General features: G+C 43.8%; 1 protein-coding gene across 3 annotated transcripts in view; it reads left to right on the top strand.

The window, feature by feature from the left end:
• Window positions 1-15,167, top strand: part of ITGA9 (integrin subunit alpha 9) — a 353,990-nt gene that overhangs the window by 289,816 nt on the left and 49,007 nt on the right. For all 3 annotated transcript variants that reach the window (XM_072793385.1, XM_072793383.1, XM_072793386.1), the window contains exons 24-26: window positions 8,288-8,413; window positions 10,274-10,393; window positions 13,941-14,042. In XM_072793385.1, coding sequence (XP_072649486.1) covers window positions 8,288-8,413; window positions 10,274-10,393; window positions 13,941-14,042 — 348 coding nt within the window. The remainder of the gene's footprint in view (window positions 1-8,287; window positions 8,414-10,273; window positions 10,394-13,940; window positions 14,043-15,167) is intronic.

The following is a 15,167-nucleotide window of genomic DNA, read 5'->3' as shown; positions in this document are numbered from 1 at the left end:
CCTAAGGGATTGGGGAGACGGTAAGAAGAAACAAGCGTTTTATTTAGAGGATCATTTTCAATTTGAAAGAGAGGAGACATCTCAAGTGAAATTTATGATCTTTTCAGGCTTTTTTAAAGTGACTGTCTTTGCCCATCTGGAAATTCAATGACATCAGGTCTTTTTTTTTTTTTTTTTAAGATTTTATTTATTTATTCATGAGAGACGGGGCCAGGAGCTGTGTGGAGAGGCATAGGCAAAGGGAGAAGCAGGCTCTCTGTGGAGAGCCTGATGCAGAACTCTATCCCAGGACCCTGGGATCATGCCTTGAGCCTAAGGCAGATGCTCAACCACTGATCCATCCAGGCGTCCTGACATCAGGTCCTTCTTAAACTCCTTGCTCCTCTTGCTCCATCCCCAGCTCTGCCCGTTTGGAGGTGGGTTATTGTTTACAGATTGCTGCTCTGCTCTTATTTACCTTTTTCAGTTCAGAAACAGCATGTTCTTGATTTGAGGATCAAGGTGAGGAGGGACTAGCCAAAGCCGGAGCCTCCTGTTAATTTACTTCATATTGTTGTGATCATCCGAGTGTTTTGCCTTTTGTTTGTCTGTATGAATGTGTTGCACTCTCCAGCTACACACAGACATAAATATCAGAAAATCAGAATTTGTTGAACTGATACACAAGGGCCCTTTGCACAAAGCAAAAGAATCCATGGTCCTGGAAGGTCTCCCAGAGGATGCCTTTGAGAAATCCTTCCTTTACACAAAATGATGCATGCATACAAAAATTGTGTTTTCAACCTTTCAAATATATTAGTAACCTAAAGCGAGGCTTATCTGTGAGGAGGAAGTACCCAGGGTGTGTTATTGGTTTCTCTGCCCTTTTGTTAAGATTGTTCTTGCAGTTGAAAAATTAGAGTAAATAAATGGAGCCTTTGAGCAGCCCCCCTTCTGCATTATTCTGCATCTTTATTATTATTACAAAGACTCAAAATGAATGGTAATACATGAAAAATATTTGTTTGATTTATTGGTAAAATATTATCCTCTTTTCCCATTCTTTGGTCAATACTAAGAAACACTCAATAGTGAATCAAAGCAACGTGATTTAAGAAGTCATAAGCTAAGGAGCTCTCTAAGACTGGAAAAGACTATTATCACAGTTTATATTTTGCTGAATGGAAAATACATAGTTTTTATTTATCTTTCTGTCAGTAAACATCTTAGGTCAGCCTAATTAACCAGTTGGTATAATTGCTCAATCATTATATAAGTATTGTTTTTACTTAAAACCTTGAAATCCTAAAATTAATATCGCCAAAGCCACTGTGGTAAATGTTGAGCCTCCTGTAGCCGAAGGGGGCCTATTATCTTCTGATACTTGTTTCCAAGATTAGGCAGTAGATAATTGAATTAGTCAAGTAGGCATTCAAAACATTCTCTGGGTTTTCAAACTCAAGGGGCGTGTGAATCTGGAGGAGCAGGTGGTAAGTCAGGGGACAGGTCATGTTTACCCAGTTGCCATCAGCTGTGATGGGTGTAATACGATATGAAAAAGTGGCCCGAGGATGTAACAGAGAACACAGAGCCAGTGATTAACAGATAAATGTGAGTTAACATGAAACACATGTTATTCAAAAATGAACCTGTACCCTCTTTAATCCAAGTCAATTCAACAGAGTTTTAAAATCAAACTTCCCCTAAAACCCACATTGGTCAAGACTTCAAGCATCATTTGAGTTTTGTTCCCATGCCAATTTAATCCCCCACACTTCTCTTGTATTGGCCGTGTACTGTGTTCAGGGAAGTCCACTTTGTACATCAAGCCAGGAGCATTTTGGTGAGCTTTCTCATTCCTGGATGGGATGGTCAAGGAATGGGCTGATGCTGGTAGAAACGAGACATTTTTGTGTTAGCCTATTAAACACATACCAGTAATACCACATGCCCAGGATGAAAAATGGTTCCTTCATTTTGAGACATATTCATCGCCATCTGGGTAGGTGCTTCCCCCCATCCCAATCTAAGATTTGCTTGCAAGATTCTCCTTTGTGTCCAAGACCCACCTCTCCTGCCTCCTTTCTCACCACTACTACCCAACATTCATCTAGTACCTAAGCCATGTTGAACTCTTAGGCTCCCTCTAGATCAAGTCTACTGTTGGAACCTCTGTGCTTTCACAGATGCTATTCCTCCCTGCCTGGAATTACCTCCCCCTTATCACTTTTGCTCTCTGGAATTCCTCTTTATCTTCCAAGATCCATGTGAAGCGCCACCTCCTCTGAGTCCAGAGTGCAGATTATGACAGGCTGACTGCTGGCGGAGGGAGAAATTTGTAGATAAGAGTCATGGTGGCAGCAGGACTGCTGCTCTGAGGGCTGTGAGCAGATGGACAGTGAGATGAAGGTCCAGATGTGTGGGGAACAGAGGCTGTGCAGCCTGTGCCCAAGGATGATGAAACAGGAAGGGACAGCTGGGGACAGCTTCAGAGGTGGTATTCCTTCCACAGTCGAACCATCTAGGTACTTGGCTGGCTACTTACCCTCTCTGGGCCTCAGTCTTCTCATTTGTAAAACAGGGATAAAAATTAAGGAGACCAGATGTCCCAGTTTGCCTGGCCATCCCTAATAGAGGTCTCTATCTTACTAGTCTATCTGGTTGACTCCCCCACTTTATTCTAAAAAATGTCCTGGTTTTGGGGATCCCTGGGTAGCTCAGCAGTATAGTGCCTGCCTTCAGCCCAGGGCGTGATCCTGGAGTCCCGGAATCCAGTCACATCGGGCTCCCTGCATGGAGCCTGCTTCTCCCTCTGCCTGTGTCTGTGCCTTTCTCTATCTCTCATGAATAAATAAATAAAATCTTTTTTAAAAAATGTCCTGGTTTGGACAATAAATGATATGGTCACCCTACTGATCGCAGTATTCTCTGTGTGGGTACTATATAGATTCAGTGCATGACTCTTAGAATAGTACCAATGTTAGCCAGTATTATTCCCATTTATCTGAACTCAGCACAGGGATGGGGCCTTAAACAGTTGGAATTGATTTCCAGGATGATATGCTTGGGGAATGAGACTCAGAAGACAGATCAAAGGACCTCTCTGTCTCTCAAGTCTTCAGGCCCAGGGACAAAGACTTCATTAGGGCTACTCTGTTCTGGGCCCCCAGTGGGGGAGATCTGTGTCCTCTCTCTAATTCTAGGTCACCAAACAACTCTGAGGACTTTATGCAGGCCTCTATCACTCAGCCATAACATGGAAATACTTTGTTTCCCCAGCCCCTTGATCGGACCACCACAGCCTGGAAAGTCTAAAGACTTTACTAAAGTAAAAGCTCTAGATGCTGGCTTCTGACCATGAACCCTCCTGACCGAGACTGACCCGGACCCTGCCACCAAGTGATGTCCACATTCTCCTTGGGCTCCTCACAATTTCCCAAATCACCACCATCTCTTGGTTTTGACTTACATAATGTTTTCTTTGGGGTCGGGATGAGGGGAGCAGGGGAGACCAAAAGCCAGCAGAAAACCCTCAATAGCTGCTGCCTTGGCAGAATCCAGCCTTGACTCCGTGTCCTGCATCGCCGTGTCCTTTGTGTGTGTGTTTTTGGTGAAGTCCTTCTATTCACATTCCAATAGACATGGACCTCGTCCAGCTCCCAGAGGTCCTAGAAGATAAGCAGCCATGTCATGGGAAGCATGTGGACTTGGATAGTCTGGAAAATTGATGAGAAGTGAGTGGGCAGAGATGAGCAGGGGGTAGTGGCCACAGAGTCCCTGGCCAGCCATGGAAATGAGCACTGTGGTGTTTGGATTGTCTGCAACGTGAGAAGAAAACAGTACTTCCCCTTCGTTTTAAGCAAAGAACGTGGTTAGAACCAAGCTAGTGGGGGGATCAGCAATTGCTTGTCTACATAATGTGAGAGTGGATGGCCCCGTGCTTTTACAAAATGCACAGATAGTCCTCAAAGTATGGAATTAGCAGGTGAGGACAACTTTAGTAACTACCTAGACCACCATCCTAATTTTACATGAGGAGCTGAGGCCCTGGAGACCCGAACTGGCATGGCTCTCAGGAAGCAGAGCTAGGGCTGACACCCGGGACTGTCAAGTGCTCATCAAGACCATCTGTCCCATAGGAATCCTTCACTGGGTGCTTCCTGCTGCCAGCAACCAGTTGCATGACCTTGGATGAGGTCTGGAACTCCGGGCCTCTGGTTCCTTATCTGTCAGCTGAGGCCAAGGAACTGTGTGACCTGCAGGCTGCCTCCCAGAAACCACATTCCAGGATACTCTGTTCCCCTTCCAACCCAAGGCAGCCTGGCCCCCCAGCTAGCAGGCACTTTTATCTCCCACACTCTGGCCAGGAGTTGTTTTTTTGGCCACAGTGGCAGAAATGGGTCAGGATGGAGGATTCTTGGCGTTCTAGGCTGCTAGGCTAGTGCTTCCTTCCCTTTGACCTAGGTAGGAACAGGAAGGTCTGGTTTTCCTCCACTTTTGCTGATCCATGACTCCCACCCCAACCCCATCCTCAGCCTCTATACCTGAGAGGCAGGGAGGTGGTCATAAGTACCAGCTCTGGAGCTGGATGGCCTGCTAACAGGGGTCCTTAGGCAGTCATCTGGCCTCCCCTTGCCTCTCAGTTTCTCCATCTGTAGAATGGGGCTAGCAATAGTACTCCCCTCCCAAGGCCAGGACTGCATGAGCTAGTATGTGTAAAGCACTCAGAACCTGCACATAGTAAGGGCTGCACAAGTGTTAGGTGTTACTGCGACTGTCACATACATATCTATCCAACACAGAAAAATCCTTCCCTTCTATGACCCGGCCAGGATCTGAGTTGCTCAATTCTAGCTGAGGGAGCGTCTGCAGCAGGATTAGCTGGTGGGAATCAGACCCATGCAGCACCAAGCAACCTTCATTCTGCCTTTGAAAGAGGACCCCCCCTAAACCTCCCAGAAAAATGCGCCCCCCCCCCCCCATTGAAGTGATTCCCGTGTAACCACAGTCGGGAGCACAACTGGCTGAGATTTTCATTCACCACAGACTCAGTCTCCATTTCCCTTCTCCAGATTCCACTGGAGCAGATCAGATGTCACATGGGATAACATCACATGGTTGTCAGCACCCCATTCACTAGCCCCCGAAACTCCAGGGGAAAGGAGAGGGAAGCTCTAAGCTCTGCTCTGCCCCACCTGGCATGCACTGAGCCTTCGGCAGCTGCTCACCCCCTCCTCACCCTGCCATTCTCTGCTTTCTGCCCATCTATGGGGGGAGGGGGTCTTCACAGTGCCAGGCTCCCCACACCCGAAGCTAGTGAAACTGGCTGAGCTGGGACTCGATCCTACACTTTCTCTCCCAGCCTAGAGACCCCGAAGTGCCAATCTGCAGAGCTAGGAGAAACTCTGCCCCCATCCCTGATTTTAATTAAGGACCAGTGCATCCTGCAAGACTCAGAGATTCTGTTTCTCTAAACCCAGACCAATGTGTTTGTGTGGTCAGGCCCAGTAATCTCAACAGAGGAATGTGCCCTCACCCCCACCCTCTGCCCCGGGCTGCAGAAGGACCATTTCCCAGTGGCCTCTCAGCAAATGTCCACCCCAGAAGACAGGGAAAGTGGAGGATGCTTCCCAGCAAAAAGTGATTGGAATTAAGAACACGGGCACAATGTGTTAAAATTCTCAAATGCTCGATGAATGAAATGTTTGCCATCCACGGTGTGCCCTGTTTGCCTAAATGGAGGGTAACCCTCAAATAACACAATCCCCCACTTCCCTAATGAGGCACATTTAACACTTTTTTTGCCGACATAGTAGGAATGAGAAGTGTGGTTGCCTTGGAGGTAGGAGATGGGAATGAACTAGAAGGAGACCAGAGGGAACTTTGTGGAGTGAGTGACAGATTCTATACCTTCACTGGGGTGGTGGTGATGTGAGTGATTTCATTTGTCAAATTTCATCAGACCCCAGATCCCTTAGGATCTGTGCATGTTTGTGAATGTAAATTCTACCTCAATAAAAGAAGTTAGAAACATGAATTAAATAATCTCTACTTATAATATTTAACCTAACCATGCAGTTGCATACCTAAAATTATGTGAGAATAATATACTAATTTATATTACTCTTCCCATTCTCACATCTCCTGAAATGATTTTGTACAAATGTATATTTTTTTAGATCAGTGTATATCACAATGAAGCCACTTTTTAGTCCACAGTTTTCCAGAGCATATCATCTTGAATTTGTCTAATTAATTTGAAATGTAGTACATTTTGAATCCAGGCTTCTTGCTGAAATTTTATTGCAAAGCACCAATGCTTATTTGTGTAACATTGCAGCAGTTTTTCTCATTTTTCTTGTGATTATTCATAATCCTCACTACTTGTTTTGCTTTCCAAAATGAGCTTTAAAATACTTAGCACCGTTTGACACACTTGCACCCCAGGAATAATCCCTAAGTTTATGTTAAATCTCATTTCTGCCTTCCCATTAATTCCCTCTCATGACCTCTAAAAGCAGCCAAAACTGTTTGAGAACATTTCAGACTGACATGTCTTCCCAGATTTTATGATTCCAATAAAGTAATTGAGACAATCCCAAATTATGAGATATTCTTAAAGAATAATAAATCCTAAACTATGAGAGATTGGTGAAGGCTACACTCTCTTTTCTAATAATCAGTTTGAGGAAATAGATTTTCATCTTATTTGTTTTTAGGCATATATAGTAGATCCTGCCATATGTGTTTAGACCAAAGATAAAACTGAGATTAATGCAGCAAATTTGGGAGTCTTATTTTATAGTTCATCATGACAAGACTAGCACTGTTGGCCTAAGTTAGAAGTTTATGTAAAAATTTTAAGTTTTGCTCCCTACCATGAGTGGGAAGCTGAAACATTCTTATATAAATTCAAACACACTATGTTTTCCTCAAGGGTATTAAAAATAATAATCAACTGTTTGATTTAAACAGACAATTCTGGTTAGAAATGGGATTATAAACACAATCCTAAATTATAAATTACTAATTATGACTCTTACCACTTGACCTTAAGTTCTATCTGATCCTTGGCCACAACCAGTGTGGTGTGATGATCTAGGTAAAGAAGTCTTGAGGTTTTATCAACATTTCCTCAGTATAGGCATCAAAAATAGTGTTGTTCTTAAAGAAACCACCATGGAAGACCATACACTGTTGTTTCAATGTGTTTTGTTTTTAATGTTGCTGTTGCTCAGCACTCTTGCTACTGCCATCAGAAGCAAGATCAGATAACTCACCAAGAGCTCAGGGGCATATAAGCTCCCGTATGGCTCAGTGTGGTGGCTGCCCAACCTTTTTTTTTTTTTTTTTTTTTTTTAAGTAGAACCCTCATTTTAAGTGACATTATATGTGGTTGCTGCTCTAGTTAGAGCAGAGAATGGGGCCCAGAGAAGTCCTGCTAGATGCCTCTTCTCTCTAGGAAGATGACTATGGGGTTTTACAGCACCCTAGGAGTTCCATGGAACACAGTTTGAAAACCTCTGGCAGTGGACCATGCACGAAGACTTGGGCTCAGAAGACCTGGCTTCAAAACCTGGGTTCTGAACTCTGTGATTGTTGGCAAATGACTTAACCTGAATCTCATTTTCCTCATCTGGACAAAGCATGAAAGCTTATCTCAGAGAGTAGCTACAAGGAGGCTTATAAATGTGCTTTAGAAACCGTAAAGTATAAGGTTGGTTTGTTCCTTAAGTCTCTCTGTCTCCTGAGTGAAGTAAGTCAATCAGAGAAGGACAAACATTATATGGTCTCATTCATTTGGGGAATATAAAAAATAGTAAAAGGGAATAAAGGGGAAAGGAGAAAAAATAAGTGGGAAATATCAGAAAGGGAGACAGAACATGAAAGACTGCTAACTCTGGGAAACGAACTAGGGGTGGTGGAAGAGGAGGAGGGTGGGGGTGGGGGTGACTGGGTGACGGGCACTGAGGTGGGCATTTGATGGGATGAGCACTGGGTGTTATTCTTTATGTTGGCAAATTGAACTCCAATAAATAAAATTTATAAAAAAAAAAAGTCTCGCTATCTCCTAGTCACACCCCATTTGCATGTTATATGCCATCTCATCTTGATTATTTAAGGACTTAGGATTGTTTGGCCTGGTTGATTCTACTACCCTGCCCTTCAGCTTTGCAGCCATATTGTCCACTGGACAATGGATGAGGGGGAAGAGATGACTTTGCTATCACCCCTGCAAGAAGGGATTACAAGCTTATGATTTCATTCTTGGGTCAGACCGCTCTGATCTATTTCTTTTCACTTTCAGGTGGGCCAAGAGAAGGGAAACTGTTCTTTCCAGAAAAACCCAACCCCCTGCATCATCCCTCAGGAGCAAGAAAATATCTTCCATACAATATTTGCCTTTTTCACAAAGTCTGGAAGAAAAGTCTTGGTAAGAATTTGCTTACTAGTTGGGTTAACATGGGTGGTCCTCACCAGGAAGGCAAGTCTGAGATGAGAGGCCAGTTTTCTATTTGGCATTTATTATTTCCCAAATCTGGTTTTCATCAATTGGCGTATAAAGTCACAAGGACTGTGGTCAACTCCTATTTTTCAGCCTGAGGTTTCAATCAAAGTGTTAAATTTACATTCCAAATTCCATCGCCTGGCAAAAGGAAAACCTTTGCAACCCACCAAACACAAAGTAAAACATTTTTCCAACAAATATGAGTCTAATCAAGAGTGATGGTTCTCCTACAAGCATTTCGGAAAACTCTTGGGTAGGATCCACTAAACTAAACATCTCTCTATCCTGTGACCCAGCAGTTCCACTCCCAGGTATATCCCCAAGAGAAATGAGTATTTCTATCCCCCAAAAGACATGGATAAGAACATTTATAGCAATCTTCTTATAGCTAAAAGCTAGGAAAATTCCAGATCCCCATCAACAGGAGAATGGGTAGACCATTGTTGCATAGCCGCACAGGGGAATATTACAGAGTAATGAACAATACTACCACACAGAGCGACATGAATGAATCTCACAGACATAGTAACGCCTGAAAGAAGCTGGAGCCAAAGCACACGTATAAAATTTCACTTATATGACATTCAGATAACAAGCCTAGCAATGATGTTGGAGGTTGGGATAGTGGTTACTCTTGAAAGAATAGCAACAGGCAGGGGCATGAGGGAACCTGCTTAAGTACCAGAAATGTTCGACATCTTGATCTGGGTGTGACATGTAAAATATATCAAGATGGGCCATTAAGATTAATTCTGTCCACTATGTATAAGTTTTACCTCCATTGTTTTAAAGTGAGCGTATTGAAGATAGAATTGTATGTTTTCCCAAAGCCTCCTTTCCCCCATGTATTTGGTTACATCTCTTTAGCCCCTTATTTCAAGCTGGGCACATCTTGCTCACATTTTTTTTCTCTTTTTTTTCCTGACCAAAAAAAAAGTAGGACTGTTTGCCACTTGGAATATGGGGGTGGTTTTTTGGGTTTGAGGGTTTTTCTTCCCCCCCCCCCCCAGGTTTTTTGTTTTGTTTTGTGTTTTGTGGTTTTTTGTTTTTTGTTTTTTGTTTTTTTTACTTACCTAGTGCTGATGACACAACTACTTTTGAAAGCCCTTAGAATTGTTAGGCACAGTGATATCTAGTTGTTAGACAGGACTCTGTATCTGCTGACAGTCTTACCTTACCCTTGAAACATCATAAATCTATGTATATACATTCTGGATCCTACCTTAGAAAAGAGAAGAATTCCACTTTTGTAACTTTAATTTGGAATTTAGATTTCTATTGGTGACTCACGTGTTTTCCTGTCAAACGTGCTTTTCTTTACTCATATGTTTTCTTGAGTCCTATGACTTCTTAACCCTCTTATTTGCTCTACCTGAAAAAGGAACATGAAAGTATAATTGCCACTGCACAGGCAAAAGTTACATAATATAAGGAAATACATATTGTGTTCAGAACTCTAAGGAAAATAATTTCGGAATATGTAAATGTGTTTATTTTTAAGAATGATTATTTCTCCTTGTGAAATCCAATTTTTTGATAGGGTAAACCAGGCTTTTTCCCATTTGCTTGACTTGAAAGTATGTTCTGGTGCCTGCTGGGCAGGAAATCCCTCTGTTGCCCTCTGGTGGCAGGAAGGAATGATGATTGCATCTAACTGTGGAATTCCTGGGAATGCCTGCTATTGTAGTGACCAGAATAGAACCTCATGGACCACTCTGCTCCATAAACTGTGCATTTGTCTTTGTTTTTAATAGCATTTGTAAGTTCTCTGATTTTTCTTCTCAGGACTGTGAAAAACCAGGAATTTCTTGCCTAACAATTCACTGTAACCTTAGTGCACTTGCTAAAGAAGAAAGTCGTACTATAGACATTTACATGCTGCTGAACACAGAAATATTGAAGAAGGTAAATCCGGGGCACCTGGGTGGCTCAGTTGGTTAAGCATCTGCCTTCAGCTCAGGTCATGATCCCAGGGTCCTAGGATTGAGCCATATAAAGAGCTCCCAGCTTAGCAGGGAGCCTGCTTCTTCCTCTCCCTCTGCCTGCCTCTCCCCTGCTTGTGTGTGCTCCCTCACTCTCTCGATCTGTCTTTCTCTGTCAAATAAATAAATAAAATATTTTTTAAAAATTAAACATAAATTAAAAGTAGGTGATTCCTGAGGAATTTAAAAGCATTGAAGTGGGTTTTCTCAGAAACTCTGCCCCTTCTAAAACTTCTCTGGCAAATGCCATTGGTAATTCACTGCTGGAGGATGCTGAGGGTGGGAGATACAGATCCTTGCTGTTCCAAGTGTGGTCTGAGGACCAGCAGTATCTGCATCACTTGGGAACTTATTATAAATGTGGAATTAAAGAAAAGAAAAAAGAAATGCAGAATCTTGGGCTCTATGACTCAGACACAGCATCTTCAGTTTCATAAGCTCACCAGGTGTTTTGTTTGCACATTTAAGTTTCTCAGACTTTAGCTTGCATCCGAATCACCTGGAGACCTTATTAAAATGGAAATTCCTGGGAGGTGGAGTTTGAGATTCTGTATTTCTGACAAGCTCCCAAGTGATGCCAGTACCTCTGCTCTCCGGACCCAATTCTAAATCAGAGGTTGGCAAACATTTTCTGTAAAAGGCCAGTAGTAAATATTTCAGGCTTTACAGGCCATACAGTCTCTTGCCACAGCTCAGCTCTGCTATTGTAGTGTGAAAACAGCCATAGACCATGCTCAAATGACTGGGTGTGGCTGTGTCCCAATAAAACTTTATTTACAAAAACAGGCAAAGGCCCAGCTTTGACCCATGGGTGGTTGTTTACCAGTCCTTTGTTTGGCCAACACCTACCTTCAGAGAAGTCCAACTTCTGAATTTCAGATGACTTTGTCATTCCTATTTTGAGTTTATCAAAAGTGCCTCATTTAAAAATACCTCAGTCAGTGAATTAGTGGTTCTTTAAAAATGTCATATGAATTCACTGATTTTTATTTTAACATAAGAGCTGCTGACTCTGAAAGGCCACATCCAACAAGATGCTTTAAAAATAATCACTTGTGAAGATAAAATATGCATGTTAGCCACAGAGATTCTATTTATTTTCCTCTGGAAAAACTAAATGTGTTCAGTATAAACCTGAATGAATATCTTTAGAAAAGTCTTTCCAACGTTAGTTTTTAAATTAGGCATGGCAGTGGCATGTGGACCTGAGAAATCTCAGGCAGAGGGGACACAGGATGCTTCGCCCACTGTCCATCTGTCGTTGGTGCAGCCCACACACACTCAGGGGAAGCTGTGCACAGTTCTCTCAGATTTCCTTTGCAGGGAAATTAGTTTGGACTGCTGTTCCCAAGGGCCATCCAGCCCAATCTGCACCCCAAGAGATGGCTGTGGGGTGTCATATGTAGGTGTTAGAGGATCACTCTCCCTGCAAGTGCCCTTTCTGCAGAAACCAGAAATTCCAGGTGCTGAGGAAAGCCTAAAATGAGGCTGACCTGGAACCAGATGGGGCATCAGTTGCTCCCGGCGCTTGACATGCAGAATGTCAGTGCCCCAAAGCCAGCCACGACCTCCCCTGGGGAGTGAGCACTGGCCGGCTCTGGGAGCCCTCTGGCCTCCCAAAGGTTATGGAGCTGCTCCAGCCTTGTGGTTTGCCTGTGTCTATGGTTGTGTTTATTTTCCTTTGACCTCAAGATCCAGCACCAGACAAGGGAATTTGAGGTCTTATTGTTTTGATCCTAACAAGTTTTCATTTGAAATGTAAGGTCTGCCTTTTTAAATTAACAGAGGCTTCAGATTTCTCTGAAAGTGTTCTTCTACAACCACCAGGGGCCTGTCCTGTGGCAGGCTGCTCATCTGCTCGGCCTTTGACTCTGACAGTTACCATTGTCATTACTGTTATTGTTGTATAAATATCCAAGATGATGATTATCCAAGCTTGCAAACACAGTATATCCTGACACATAAAGCCACAAATCTGCAAAACTGTTAAGTCAGGAAAAGACGATTTGCATACAAAATTATTTACTGCTTCATGAGAGCTCACTGGAGCAGTTTGAGTGACAAGCTTCCAAGAAGCGTTTAAATTTGGTTTTAGGGGCACCTGGATGGCTCATGGGTTAAGCATCTGCCTTTGGCTCAGGGCATGATCTGGGGTTCTGGGACCTAGTCCTGCATCGGGCTTCCCACAGGGATCCTGCTTCTCCCTCTGCCTGTGTCTCTGCCTCTCTCTCTTTGTGTCTCATGAATAAATACATAAAATCTTTTAAAAAAATAAAAGTAAGAATAAAATTGGTTTTATTGCTGTTTAAGAATAAGAACTAGTGCGTAAGTCCCAGGTAAAGTACACAAAGTAGCATCCCCATGTCATCCCAGGAAGGTTTCTGTGATTTCTTTGACAGAGATGAGTGGGGGGCTCCCTCAGAACGGTTTCCTATGAGAGTCCTCTGCTTTCACTTCTCGGGGGGGTAGGTTTTGGCAGAAGTGGGTGGAAGCTGGCATCTGATCTGTGCCTCCGTGTGCGACAGGCAGGCTGAGGAGATGTGGGTGGGTGAACTACGAGACACCTTCCTGACAGAGCTCCAGCTCCCCCCAGCAGGTGGGCTGCGGAACACTCCAGTAGCCTGCACTCTGTTTCCACGCCTGAAGCCAGGCTGCTCCTCCACTGCGGTCAGTATAGCACCATCTGTACCACTGGCTCAAGGTCGTGACCCTTTCCGGAGCCAGAGTTTTGCCCTTTTTCTAAATTCCTCCTGCATCCCTGCCTGGGAACCATTTTCTCATTATCTGGATCTGAACCCCCACCAAGGCCTGCGACAGCATCTGGCTAGTGGACTCTTCCTGAGTCTTAGACACGCCCACGCCCACCCCAGACCCCTTGCTTCTCAGGCCACAGCCTGATTTAAAAACCAGATGTTTCCCTTTCTCCTTCCCTCTACCCGGTACCCTCTCCCCATGTGAAATGGATTTGACCCCCAGACAAATGGATTTTTACCCCCTCCTGTAAGGGTAAAGAAAGAGTTAAAAGTAACTCATGTAAAGGGTTTGAGGGTTGTGGTCAGAGAAGGAAGATGCTTGAGAAATAGAAATCAGATGCCTTCTATGGAATGCCAGGCCCGGATTTGTTGTACACAATTAAACAGCTTTATTTATTTTCTACTCTTTGTGAATATGTCAGTATCAATATCCAAATATCTGGCTCTTACCACTTGGAAACCACGGCACACAAGCTTGCATGTATTGATGATTGGCAAAACTTCCATTTTTAAGCACCCACCATGGCATGAAAGAATTCTCAACAGAGACTGTAAAATTCTGCTTATGTAGGTACCTGGGATGGGAAGGTATCTGGTTCAGTGATAACATTTTTGTCCGTCTCCCATGGAATCTTAGAATTTCAGTTTTGCCCAGTACCTTAAGGCCTAACCACTATCGCTAAAAAAAAAGTCTGAGTTGTATTGTTTCCTCCACAGGACAGTTCATCTGTCATCCAGTTTATGACCCGCGCCAAGGTCAAGGTGGACCCTGCCCTGAGGGTGGTGGAGATAGCCAACGGGAACCCAGAAGAGATGACGGTGAGTCAGCCACCCCTAGAACAGCACTCCTTAGAGGGTGGGGAAATCTGGGTGGCTTGGTGCTAGAATTTGAGGGTAAAGATGGTGTCTCTGAGCCAAGATTTGTGGTAGACCCAAGACCATGCCTGCCTTGGCTTCCAGGCCCACATGGAGAATTTCTGCCGTCTGCTCTTGTGATAGCATTGCTCTTTACTGTGCCATCATTATGTGAAAGCTCCCTGCTATGACCAGCCAAAGGAAAAATAGTCTGGAAGTACCCTTGACAGGGCTTGAATTTCCATTCGGAAAGCCAAGACTATTTTTATCTTTTTCAGACCTTTCCCTGAAATCTCATCTGTGCCACCCCCATAACATTGCTTCATGGATAAACACTGGATGTTTTAAAAACAAGTTGTTTAAATAACTTTAAAGAGGTCACATCCAAATTTCCAAGGCCTAGAACCTTCTTTCATTCTCTAACCCCTTGTCCTCCATAGAGTACAGTTGGGATGCAAGCCTCAGAGACATAGGAGGGCACAGCAGCAAGGAAGCTTGGACGTCGGGGTTTGAGAGAGACCGGAGGGGAAGTGTGGCCTTGGGATTGTGCTGCCCTTTACTGGCTTTCGGGGATGGGCAGGGAGGCACATCCCTGACACCCACACTCAGATCCTAGGCAGATAGAAAGGGGAAACAGCAACCTGTGAACTGGTTTTGCCACTGAGCTAGGCAATGACATTACTTTTTTGTGCTCCTTCCCTGGAATTCACCTTCTCTCGGGGACTCTTGGAAGCATCCATGTTGCTGTGATAAATTTACATATGTGATAAATTCATAGAGATTATGTATCTATAAAGAAAAGGTTGCTAACTAACTCTGAGAAATGAACAAGGGGTAGTGGAAGGGGAAGTGGCCGGGGGGTTGGGGTGATTGGGTGATGGGCAATGAGGGGGGCACTTGGCGGGAGGAGCACTGAGTGTTGTGCTGTATGTTGGCAAATTGAACTCCAATTTAAAAAATTTAAAAAAAGAAAAGGTTGTTAACTTATTTCCCATCAACAATGGAAACACCATGCATCTGAAGGTTAGGATGGGGATCAGACCAGAGCCCACTCTTATAAGACCCTAAACAGTAAGCCTCTGGGACCAC

This window comes from Canis lupus, chromosome 22 (genome assembly GCF_048164855.1).
Source record: "Canis lupus baileyi chromosome 22, mCanLup2.hap1, whole genome shotgun sequence".
NCBI lineage: Eukaryota > Metazoa > Chordata > Mammalia > Carnivora > Canidae > Canis > Canis lupus.
This window is presented reverse-complemented; position numbering and strand designations above follow the sequence as displayed.